The sequence below is a fragment of the Lycium barbarum genome, chromosome 1, assembly GCF_019175385.1.
Source record: "Lycium barbarum isolate Lr01 chromosome 1, ASM1917538v2, whole genome shotgun sequence".
NCBI lineage: Eukaryota > Viridiplantae > Streptophyta > Magnoliopsida > Solanales > Solanaceae > Lycium > Lycium barbarum.
In genome coordinates, this window is record NC_083337.1 from 149,425,759 (window position 1) to 149,438,966 (window position 13,208).

Sequence of the window (13,208 nt, forward strand, 5' to 3'; positions counted from 1 at the left end):
TTGTCCGAATCAGAGACAAGGGGCCTCAGGTAGCTTGCCACACCCACCGGGCGAGAAATAAAGCTGCAATCCTGGGGAACAGTGATCACAGCCGATCTCGTCCTCCTCGGTTCCACACTTGGGGATGGAAAGTTGCGCACCAAGCTATCTCTGGCACCGGACTCGGTGGTCCGATTAGCCGCCCTCGTGGCTCGAGGGATCGGGAGATGTCCGAAACCAGCAGCTTCGCCGGTAGCAGGAGGGGTGTCTGCGAACATTTCATCAAACTCATCCGGTCTTAAGGCCGGAGTTGGAGAACGCGGAGGGACTTTAGCAGCTTCGGCAAAGGCAGGGATTTCCGAAGTTGCGGCAATCTCATAGTGAGGGAGCAGACCAACATCCATGGGGACTTCGGTCTAGGGGACCGGCTCAGTCCTTTGACCGGCTTCGGCAGCGGGTGCCTCCCCAAGTCTTCTTGTCCTTTGCAGAGGGTCTCTTCAGAAGAAGCATCGCCTGAAATATCAGTAAATTCAATCGACCTTAGAGGAGTCGGGTAATGAATTTCTTCCTCACCTGTGTATAATGCCAAAACTGAAGGTCCTTCCCTGGCTGAAGGAGGGGGTGAAACGGTGATACCCTCCTCCAGAATGGGAGCTACGGAAGGGGCCGCACTGATCCTCCGAACGAGGAGCTCGGGCTCTGTTTCATCCCTAAAAGTCCTAGTGACACTCCTCGCCCGCTTCTTCGGTTTTTGCCCTTTGTCCGAGGTCTTTTTTCTCTTAGCGGCGGCAGCAAGGATACGAGATGCACCCGATGAATCAAACTCGGGTGCCGACGTTGCAAGTTCAGCTGCTGACTCCGGCCTAGGATCCACCGTGCCCTTCGGTAAACCTGAAAATCGAAGATGTTACGGAAAGGTGGAAGATGCAATGAGTATGGATAGAAGCTAAGTATTAATGTGGTTCTGGGCGATCCACCGGCCACGTGACAGGTGTCCCCACGTTCGATCGTCGTGGGCATGTTGGATAAGAAGGGCAGTAACCCATTCGTTGAGATTCCGGATGATCGGAGGAATCCAACCCATGGCTAATATAAAGAAGACTAGTGAGAAGGTGGAAGAATTGAAGTTCGACAAAACACACAAAAGCGATTAATTAAAAGGGTTCAGACTTACGATTATTATTCCACCTTTCCGGAAAAGGCATGTAGTTGTCCGGGATGATGTCTGAGGTCCGCACCCGGACATATCGCTCCAACCAGCCCCGGTCTCTATCTTCATCCATTTTTGAAAAAATTAGATTCCGGCTACGCTTCGCGAGTTTTATTACACCACCCCGTAACAACCTCGGGGAGTATAGCCGTATTAAGTGGGCTAGCGTGAATTCCTTTTCTGCATTATTGGCCAACAGCCGGAGGCAGGCCACGACCCTCTAAACAATTGGGCCAATCTGTGCCAAGGTCACGTTGTAGGTCCGGCACATGTCTAAGATGACCGGATCGACCGGGGGGTCGAGCTTGAGGGTGAAAGGGTAAGTATAAACGTACAAGAATCCCTCCCGATGGTCGGTGACCGACTCGTCTGGCCCGGGGGCAAAAACGTGGACCGAACAGTTGTCCCATCCACATCGGACCGCACAAGAACGACTAGTGGAAAAGTTGGCAGAATCGTTTCTTTTCACGTAGTGCAAGCAGCAAATCAACAAGAAGTGTGAGTATTCAGATGATTATAAGTGAAGAAAAGAAATGGGTAAGAGGTGGAGAACTTGGAACAGAGAAGTGAAGTGATGAAGAGGTAAAAATGTTGAAGTGAAGAGGTAAAGGACAATATATAGGCGTGGGATCAAGGTGGTTACATTTCCCAGCTAACCGGGGAGTGCCACGTGTCCCATCATTAATGAGGAGTGACTTGAAGCGACGTGCGTTGCGGCGGTTGTTAGAGCAGACCATCTGGGATAAGACATGTGGCCGATGGCAGAAGGACGTAACGCAACTGTTCCCGCCAAAATGAAAAGATAACAACAGACAAATGGAGTCACCGGTTTCTTGATTCATCCACTTCCCGTTACTCCGATAAAACTCCGGTCCGGAAAGTGTGGGGACTATCTGTATATGGTAAAAACCGGATATACGTTAAACCGGTAAGACCGGAGATCGAAGGAAGAGAGGGAAGAACATCATTTGGCCCGGTTTCTCCATAGCCGAGTTGATCGTGGCCGTTAGTCCGTTTGATCGTGGCCGTTAGTCCGTTTGATCGTAGCTATTGGCCCGGGAGATCCGTTACGCGATTGCCACGTGTCGGTACCGTCCTGCCATGTTCAACTGCCAATCGTACGGGTGTCAGACCGTACAGCCAACCTAACCCAACCTAATCCATTTCAGAGTTTTTTCTTTATTTTTTAGGGCCTCATGTTGTATGAAGCCCATGGGGCAATACTATAAATAGGGGTCATTGCCCTACTTTAGGGGGGTTGGCTTCCTCATATCAAGAACATTTGTAATAGCAAAAAGATATAAAATCTCTCTCTTAAACGTCTGATTTTGATCCGGATTATTGCGTTCATCCCCCAAATCTGTTCAACCAAACCATATTCATATGTTATTAGATACATAAATCTATAGCGAATCACTGATCATTATTACTTTCTTCATATCATATCCATATATATCTTTCTCCACTAAATAGATTGAGGCTTAACCACATATCCTATACCTACTCATAAATTCAATTGATTATCCAAATTTGCGGTAAACATATATATTTTATGATATAGACAGTGAATAAGCTAGAAAATGTCATTTTAATAGATTAATTTGATTTTTCACTTCATAGTATACCTCATCTTCAATACCATAGGCTGGACTATCGCAAGATTTCAAATCCTTGTTGTCTACTAGCTCCTCTACATAAAATATCGATAAATATAATCTGTTTGGACTCTGGATATAAACTGAGAATCGATTATCTTATGACGTATTTGCCTTTCGTTTCTTGCAAGGCTTCGCAAGTGTAGCCTGCTCATAAACATCTTCATTCAATGGCCTAAATCATCTTGAGATTCCTAAAATTAAAAAATCATATGGGTTGATAAAAAACATTAACATAGAAAAAAAACTAAAAGGATAACACATAAAAGAATGCCCAGAATATTAAACGATCTAAAAAGCTTAATTTTTACTATATTATAAATTAATTATTGCGGCTTCATCATTGATCTCTGAGTCATTATTACTTGATAAATTAAATTGCTGAAGAGGAAAAATTATAAATTTAAGAACTTTAGTCATTACTTTGTTCATCACAACTCATACGTCAATTCATACAATTTAAGATTACAAAAAACTGTAACACTCCTATTATAATTGGAACTCTAATAAATTATTTGTTCAAATTGGATTTGCGTATAAATTCTTCCATAAATGAATGGCAGTATATACTAACGTGATTTTATTGCATATTTAGATCATATAAAATTGATTGATTGCTAATTCATTAACTTTTCCCCCGTACATATCGATTTTACTGCTAATTGACTAACTTTCCAACTCATTTTGCACCATATGAAATATTCGTTGTCATATATAAATATTCCTTATATTATTTCAAATAAGGTAACTTCGAGTATTGAGCGACAAATTAGGAACAAATTATTTAGGTAGAAGCAGTGGAATATTTCAATTAAAATGTGGCATTAGGTTAATAAATAACTCATTTTTTTAGAAGATATTCTGATTTTTTTTAAAGACCTATAATAAAATAGTGATAATCTATATTAAAAAGTTTTTCACTATTCTCATTGGAATTCAATGTTTTATTCCTTCACTTTTAGTTTAAATGAAACGTGATAGTTGTTTAATAATAACTCATTTTAAAAAAAGGATCATTGAGTTTTAATTGCACACGGATTATGGTGTTGCTAAGGTTTAAAAGCATACTATGTGTTAAATATGGTTAGCTACATCAGCTTTAAAGTTTTTTTTTTTTTTTTTTTGAATTCTATCATGTCATATTACATTTTACCATTTAAAGGAGTATTCTTGACAATAAATTATTCAAGAATATCAATTAATTATATTTCTCCAACTAAATTCACCAAATTAGGTGAGTACATTTAATAACGTTAATTATTTTATTTTTAAAATTAATACAAATAGAATTTATTGTCAATTGACTTGTTCATATTACTCACTTGCCTTAATACTAGCCTCCTTTTAATAGAATATAGATACTTTTATCTACAAAGGGTACATTGGACATTTCAAGTCCATTCTTGAATGATTTTTTGTTGAAGATAAATTTTTCCATTAACTTGTAGAGTCAAGTCAAAATTACCCGACCTGTTAAGTGCGATTCGGGTCAAACAATCCTCCGCATAGATAGATAGAAGATACATATCATCATAGACTCCATCCGCAAAGTGAAAAGAGAGAGAGAAAGATGGGTGTGATGCAGGTAGCATTGCTATGGTTCCTTATTGGGAGTTTGGTGGCAAATGCTGAGCAGTTAAGCACGAATGAGTGTGAAGATCTGGGGTTTACGGGTCTAGCTTTATGCTCCGATTGTAGAACTCTTTCTGAGTATGTCAAAGATCAAGGTGCTTCTTTCTAATCTCTCTCTCTCTCTCTCCATTTTTACTTGTGGTACAAGGTTTATTGGGTTGTATTTTATGCTTCTGAAATAGTTGTTGACAACATCGATTTACTGCCTCCATTTCAATTTGTTAGTTACTCCCTCCGGCTCTGACTTTGCACGGACTTTAAGAAAGTAAAGTAGGACTTTTGAATAGTGTGGTCTAGTTAAACTAAAGATATGTAGAATGTACCAAAATACATTTTAATCGTGTGGTCTTAAACCTGTCATGTAGAAAGTTGGAATCAAAGAGTTGCCAAAAAATAAAGAGTCATTCTTTTTTAAACGGACTAAAAAGGAAAGTACAGACAAACATGGATGGGTGTGAATTGGAGAAAAGGCTTGGAGAGTGCAGTATAATTGAAAGAGAAGAGGGAACCGGAGGAGTTGGATAGAACGGCATGTAATATTGTTTACCCTATATATTGAGAACAGAACCTTTATATGGGAGGAAATGTGGTAACGAACCATAAACAAGGCCAGAATTCCTTCTTCAATAGGTTACAGAAGTCTACACCAGGTTATCACTAACAAAACATCTCTCATCCACAAATTGGTAGCTCATCCCAAACAACTTTTACATACTAATCTGTTGGAAAAGATGACAAATCCACAATGAACAAAAGGAGAACAGAAGCAACTTATCGGATAAAATATTGTGTCGTTGCGAGTCACTGCCTTGAAAGTGATTTTAGCCCAACTACTGTGCAATTTGTTTGAGACCAGTCGGCGGTCGCTTCCCGAAGTTGCACAGCATTCCCAAGCACGTGCATTCATGGCTGGAAGTTTGGAGTTTGCAAAAATACAATTGCCCAAAAACAAAATTGAGAGGAACAACTTTTGAGAGAATGAGAGGATTTTTTTGTATCGATAACTTACAGTGTTGCTTTTATAGGCCAAGTTGCTGGAGTTATAGAAAGGAACATTTACAAAAATTAAATTGTGTTGTTACAAAATTTATTCAAGGAGATGTTACAAGATTTATTCTGAAGCAGTTACACAGTGCTGGAAAACAGTCAGGAAAAATAAAGTCATGCTAAAAAGGTGCGCCACACCACACTGCGCACGCATCAGGAGTATGACCTGAGCCGGACAGACGGTGGCGACACACTTGTGTGGTTGCCAAGTTTCAACTCAACAAGCATGGAGGAAACTCAATTAATCCCATAGAGGAAAGAAGTTTGTATGTAAAGTGCTCAAAATAGCTTTAATCTTTCTATGTAAGACTTTTGTCTTTCACATAAGACAAAGAAGTAAGTAAAATAAAAGCACCCACAAAGCATTCTTTAACTTTGCATTGCCAACAAAGTGTTAATTATACCAACAATCTCCCACTAATGTAAAGGTAAAGAATGAGAACAATATGTGGTCAAACGAAACCATATGAGGCCTCAATATGCACTACATTCTCTATCCCTATGACGTGTGGTAGTGCTTCGTAAGGTTGAGTTATTTTGCTCTTAATGATTCCATAGCATTAAGGCGGTCTATGTTGAGATAGACTTGATGGAATCACCTACATGAGTATAGAAGTTTGGTCGTCTTTTATGAAAGACTTGGGACATCTTTCTAGAGCGCTCATGAGATCCAAGGTGTGTGCGTGACCACAAAAGCATTTTGTTAGTATCGCAGAGTTTGTATTAAGTTATATTAAATTAAGGATAATATGTGTTGTGGGGGTCTCAATTGAAGTTCATTTGGTTCAAGAGTACTTTAGTTTGTGGATATTGGTTGTTGCCTCACTCCACTACGTGTCAATTCAAATAGAAAGATATTGACACTCAAGTATATAATCCTTCCTTTGCACTAGTAAGGGATTGTTGGTGAGCAAAGTCAAAGCATTCTTTGTGGGTCCCTTTTTTTACTTACTCTCTTGTCTTATGTGAAAGACAAATGTCTCACATAGAAAGATTAAAGTCATTTTGAGCACTTTATATACAAACTTTTTAGTTAAGCTTCTCCCATGCGTGTTGAGTTGAAACTTGGCAACGTCGCTACAGTCCGGTTTGGCTTGTGCTCGCGACGTGTGATGTGGTGTCGCACACCTTTTTAGCCTAGCTTTATTTTTCCTAACCGTTTCCAGCATTGTGTAACTGCTCCAGAATAAATTCTGTAATAACTACGGATTAATTCCTTTCCGTAGCTTGGCCTTTAACCTCTTTGTGAATTATCGGATACGAAAACAAAATCCTCATTCTCGCAAAGTTGTTCTTCTCAATTATGTTTCTAGACAATTGTATTTCTGCACACTTCCAGCGGTGATTGTACGTGTTATGGAGTACTGTGGAACCTTGGGGAGCGACCGGTCTCAAACGATTTGCACCCTAGTCGAGCTGAAATCGCTTTGAAGATGGTGGCTCACCACAACATAGTGTTTTATTCGATAAGTTGCTTTTGTTCTCCTTTTGTTCATTGTCGTATTCTCCAAATCATGCTCACTTGGCTCTTTTTCTGGGCACCAGAAGTGGAAATGGTATTCGATAGTTGCTTTAACTCATCCAAGACAAGATTTATCCCACATCTGTGGGTAACTAAGATGTGTTGTTTTTGCACTAAGCAACCCAATGCATGTTAATTGCGTTAAATCATAGCTCTGTTTGAACTTGTTTAACTAGTTCTAGTCTGGGAAAAACACAGCAATGGACCTATATCAGGAGTCCTATCTAGAACCTTAATTAATGATAGACTTCTACATAAAAACTATTATGGGCTAAACTAACCTATAATGATTTAACTATGTTATTGATGTTGGAGGATCGTTACACCATGTAGTAAACCTGTAGTAGTTTCCAGTGCACCATTCTCCCCAGTTGTTGGGATTTTGGTAGGGTTTTAAAGGTTCAAGGGGACTGTATGAGTACTAGACCGACACAGAAAAGCTTTCTGGAACACTGATGAAAATGATTTGGAAGGTGGGACATAGAAGCTTATTAGTTTATCTTTGGTGTTACAAAATTCACAATATTTTGCTTCGAATATGCAACCATTTGTAAGTACATAATTCCTGTTTTATTTTGCTATAATATTTTGCAATGGACCTATAGCAGGAGTCCTATCTGGAACCTTAATTAATGATAGACGTCTACATAAAAACTATTATGGGCTAAACTAACCTATAATGATTTAACTATGTTATTGATGTTGGAGGATCGTTACACCATGTAGTAAACCTGTAGTAGTTTCCAGTGCACCATTCTCCCCAGTTGGTGGGATTTTGGTAGGGTTTTAAAGGTTCAAGGGGACTGTATGAGTACTAAACCGACATAGAAAAGCTTTCTGGAGCACTGATGAAAATGATTTGGAAGGTAGTGGGACATAGAAGCTTATTAGTTTATCTTTGGTGTTACAAAAGTCACAATATTTTGCTTTGAATCTGCAACCATTTGTAAGTACATAATTCCTGTTTTATTTTGCTATAATAGATGCAATCTCGTAGGTGGTCCAAGTCCTTCATATTTGCTATCTCTGTATCTTTGCCCTCATCCTTATACTGCAAAAAATAATTCTTAATTTTTAAGTAAAAGCTGAGACCTCTAGAAAAATCGGGATGTATTATTTGCTGAATTTAGTCGTAATATGAGAGGATTATATGGATATGTTAAAAGTCGTGTATCTCAGGCGATGTCTGATTGTGATTAGAAATGTTTGAAACTTGTTCAACCTTTCACTGATCCGGTATGTTATGGTCCCCTGTTATGGATCGAGTTACGGGATGATGGAAGACAGAATCAGAGTTAATGTAGAGAGAATTAGGAGAAGATGATTTCTTTTTCCGACCTATGATGCTGGTTCTCTTTTGATGCTGGTTCGTTAAGAGAGAACCTGCGATCTCTTGAGTTTAAGTACTCAAAAACTGGAATAATTTTCTGCATACATTTCCTGGGATAAACAGAGTTTAAATACAAATACTGATAAGATAACTACCCCTAGAAACTAGGACATGTATCCTAACATTACTGGAATGAGAAACGGCAAACAACTACTACAAAGAAACTGCAAATTACAAATACAAAGAAATATCTGCTAATAACTACTACTGTAAACTATTGGGAGACGAAGGACTGCTAACATTAATTCCCTCCTTCATATCGCGCTTGTCCTCAAGCGCTAAGTGTGGAAGGTACTAGTATTTCCCTCTTTTTCAGCAAATTCTTCCTCATCATCAATGAAATCAATCCTGAATAATTTATTGCACTTATGGCCCCGAGTGGATAGTTCGTCACAGTTGAAACAGAGTCTCTTAAGCCGTCTTTCATCCATCTCAGATTTGGTCAATTTCTTCACAAATCTGGCAGGTTGTTGAGGTGAGAAATCTGCTGTCTATGATCTACAGGCATCTAACATTTGCGAACAAAGGGGTTATTCCTTGCGTTCATAAAGCACTCATCGCCGTAGCCAAATCTGGAGGATTATGCAACTCAACCTCAATTGCTATATAATCAACAAGACTGGATATAAAGTTCATTTTTTTGCGACTGTGTGAGTGTACCAGCCCGCGAAACCAACTGCTCAAACTTCTCTTGGTAATCTGTCACAGACCCGATGTGGCGTAACTTAGCCAATTCTCCCAACTTCTGAGTTCTGTAATTGGTGGCCCAAAACGAAGGTTACATTGACGTTTGAATTCATCTCAAGACGGTTGAGGCTTATCTGTCCCTTCCAAACGAAAAGAAGCAAGTCCAACCTTTTCTTCTTCTGAAGTTTGTTGGTGTCGAAAGAAGTGTTCACACCTGTTCAACCATCCCAAAGGGTCGTCTTGGCCATTAAATCGTGGGAAATCCAACTTTGTATATCTAGGAATGATGGAACTTCCTCCTGTTTCTGATCTCGACCCTCCTGGCGCTGCAGCTTTACCCTTCCAACCTCGGTTCTGACTGGTATTTTCAGTTGATTCAGAATAGGTTTTTGAATTTGCTAAATCCTTTGTGAGTGCATCCAAACAAGCATTTATGGCTTCCTGTCTGGCTAAATTGGCTGCACGTTCTTCCTGGAACAAGTTCATCAATTGTGCCAGTTGATGTTGAATTTGATCTCCCATAACTCCCGGCTCTGATATCAAGTTGTTACGGTCCCTTGTTATGGATCGAGTTACGGGACTATGTAAGACAGAATCAAAGTTAACGTAGAGAGAATTAGGAGAATATGATTTCTTTTTTCGACGTATGATGCTGGTCCGTTAAGAGAGAACCTACGATCTCTTGAGTTTTAAGTACTCAAAAACTGGAATAATATTCTGCATACATTTCCTGGGATAAACATAGAGTTTAAATACAAATACTGATAAGATAACTACCCCTAGAAACTAGAACATGTATTCCTAAGATTATTGGAATGAGAAACTGCAACAACTACTACAAAGAAAATGCAAATAACTACTACGAAGAAATATATGCAAATAACTACTACGCTAAACTATTGGGAGACGAAGGACTGCTAACACTGTATAAGAATGATATGATAGAAGTACTAAATTTGACTGATCATTATAATTTATTGACAAGCAGGTCCATACATAGTCAGAGAAAACTACTTTTTCAGAAGGAAAAAAAGAACAGTGTTGTGGAAAAAATGGCACTAATTCAGAAATCTTCACCAATAAAATGTATTCATAGAAGTCATGCCCCATATTTGGATGCAGGAACTATTGCCATTTTATTGGTTCTTCCCTTTTTTGTGGATTACTAGGAGTTAATAATGACCAAATAAACTGCTTTTGTGTCAGTATCTTTCTATCATTTTTTCTCCTAGTATAATTTGCATGTGCATGTTCACAAGTATAGTTATGTCTTGCTAAATAGTACTACTGTGTTGTTTACAGAGTTGGTGTCTGAATGTTTGAGCTGTTGTACAGAAGACTCTGAAGATGCCATGAGTAAGGTACAGACCCGACCTAGATATTTCTTCTGCTAGAGGTCATTTTTAGCATCTTTAATTTAGGTTGTATATAGAGTTTTGAAGAGTTTCCTCTGTTTTTATGGTCACTAGTGTCGCCGCTTCCATGTAACCACTGGAGAGGTAAGATAGATTCACATTATGATAGAATTATGTTTGCTCCCAAAATACTTTTCGATAAAGATGTTTATGCCCAAAAAATAATTAGAATAAAATAGAGGCAAGACTAAGATGCCAGATGAAGACGCTTATCTGCCCTTCTCCTGTCCCGCATCCATTTGTTTCTTTTGTTAGCGTGTTTATTTGAGGCAAGTTAAAAATATAACTTTTTGGTTTTGATACCTGGCTCACAATCCCCCAGTACTTTGGAAATGAATAAAGTTGTAAAAAATGAGAAGTGGACCAATCGGTCATCTTTTTACAAGCACCTTGACCAAAAAGTTATGGGAGGCAGAGGGAGGAAATAAGATGTCAAAATATCACTTTGGAGAAGGCTGTCTTTTCTTTCCTTTTGCTTTTCTTTTTAAATAACCGAGAATTCCCTAGGGCCAATGGAACACGGTACCTTTCTCCACTTAAATACCATGCTTTTATCTGTGTCAGGGTACGAACCGTGACATTTGTCTAACCCACACATTACTTGTTGCGTTCTTACCACTAGACCAAAGTCATGGGGCACCATTCCTTTCTTTCTTTTTTCATCCTTTTCTCTTATTTGGGGGGATGGTTGAATTCCTAAAGAGTCAACATGATCTACAATTTTTGCATAAATACATGACATGCTATTTCATAACAGTGAAGTTAGTGGTTCGAGTAGATCATGAACCTTGTGAAACACCAGACTAACATATGAGTTGTTACATCTATCTATGGCAAAGCATGGTACTTCTTTGTTTAGATTGATCAATATGATGCCCCTTACTTTGAGATGATAACTTTTAAATTTTAATCTACTCTAATTGTGACTGCAGGTTGTTTATTCTGGAGCAGTTCTGGAAGTCTGCATGAGAAAGCTGGTTTTCTATCCTGAAGTCGTTGGGTTCATTGAAGAAGATAAGGATAAATTCCCTTTCGTAAAAGTTCAATATGCATTTAATTCTCCACCAAAGTTGCTCATGTTGGACGAACATGGAGAGCACAAGGAAACCATTAGGTCATCTTCCTGTCTCTTTTTCCCTTCTTTCCTTCGTGTTTTTTGTGGTGGGCACAACTGATTTGTGTTTCTCTAATGCATCTAAAGTGCATCGAGCATGTTCTGTACTAGTCAGCACGATGCTTATGGCCTGATACGTTATCTAAATCCTCCTCTTTCATATGTCTTCCTATTTCCCTGCTCGGGAAACTTAACTATATTCAGCATACAGGTAGACAGATATTTAGTTGTCACTGGGAGATAAACTTTTGGGTCATGAGTGTGTGACATGCTAAATGATTTCAGAGATCTTTGTGGTGATCTGATTAGTAACCTAGGGAATTCTGAATACGAGGAGCTGCAAAAGCTGCAATTCATGGAGTTCAGTTTTTTTTTTTTTTCTGACAAAGATTAGTTAGCACCCGGTGCATTGCATCATTCCTTTTGCACGTATGCTCGATAACAGCCAAATCTTTTTCTGGTGATCTAATGTTTTCGGTATGTCTTGCAGAATTGATAACTGGAAACGCGAGCACATATTGCAGTTCTTGAAAGAGAAGGTTAAACCATCATCAGATATCTAATGTGGCTGGCAGTCTAGTCCCGTTTTGATCTAGAGCAGTGTTGTGTGGGCTTTTCTTCAACCTGCATCTAATTTCAGAAAAACTCCAAGTCCCGGAGATCGTTCTTATGAGACATGAAATTAATAGCAACCAACAAGTTTGAAGGCTATTCATTTACAAAAAATGCACTGAATTTTGTGCTTTTACGTGCTTGACTTGATCATTTGATTTCGACATTCCTGCTCTTTTATTTTTTTCGTAGATTTCCTTTCCTACCTCTCCCCTCTTTCTCTTTAATTAGTCATTACTGTATAGATTATCGATTAGGAATACCCCTGCCTCAAAAGAGAGGTTGAAAAAGTTATATTTAATAGTATGGGTAATTGCGTAATCATATAGCTTTAAAACAATTGAAAATTTCAATCAGTTTATGGTTTCCGCCTGAACTTTATCCAAATGAAAAAGCCTTTCAAAAACAAAAACAAAAAAAGGATATTCTAACGCTTTTTCGAAAACAAATGCCATAAGGACCGAAGAGGGAAGAAATAATCCAACTTGCCTTACAAGGTAATGTGGTACCAGACATGGTTAAGAAAGATGTTAGGTTGAACAATTGAAACAAGAATAATTTTCGCCTACTTATAAGATATCATCTTCGTTTGAAAGGATGCTACTGGATTAGACTGAAGGACCCATTTGTCAATAAATATTATTCACTTTTCCTACAATAATTTCACCTTATTTGAATATCTGCGTGTGATTGTGAAAATTTCAAACTCAACTTGAAGTTTGATTCCAAGTTTAAAAAACAGTTTTCCAACTCCATCTTCACAATTCCAAATAAAATGCAGTGTTTTCTCCTTCTCAAAAAGTATAACCAAACACAAGTTCATCTTCAACTCCAACTTCAAAAATTCCAAATAAAGTGAAAAATATTTGGTTTCTATGGCCAAACGCCTACTTAAATTAACATAAGGGATGAGTTAAGGCCCGTTTGTTCACTGGCTCTAGAATA

At 38.5% G+C, this 13,208-nt stretch overlaps 1 protein-coding gene across 1 annotated transcript; it reads left to right on the plus strand.

Moving 5' to 3' along the window:
• The first annotated feature begins 4,322 nt into the window (after positions 1-4,322).
• LOC132643446 (uncharacterized) lies at positions 4,323-12,429 on the plus strand. Its single transcript, XM_060359927.1, has 4 exons — positions 4,323-4,571; positions 10,425-10,483; positions 11,470-11,651; positions 12,142-12,429. The coding sequence occupies exons 1-4, from the start codon at positions 4,415-4,417 to the stop codon at positions 12,212-12,214; spliced, it is 471 nt and encodes a 156-aa protein (XP_060215910.1). The 5' UTR covers positions 4,323-4,414; the 3' UTR covers positions 12,215-12,429.
• The last annotated feature ends 779 nt before the right edge of the window (positions 12,430-13,208 follow it).

Bases quoted from the DNA above. Each gene is read 5' to 3' on its own strand.
- LOC132643446 (XM_060359927.1), top strand. From the start codon at position 4,415: ATGGGTGTGATGCAGGTAGCATTGCTATGGTTCCTTATTGGGAGTTTG. The intron at 4,572-10,424 runs GTGCTTCTTTCT...TGTTGTTTACAG, and splicing joins TGAGTATGTCAAAGATCAAG to AGTTGGTGTCTGAATGTTTG. The intron at 11,652-12,141 runs GTCATCTTCCTG...TATGTCTTGCAG, and splicing joins GAGCACAAGGAAACCATTAG to AATTGATAACTGGAAACGCG.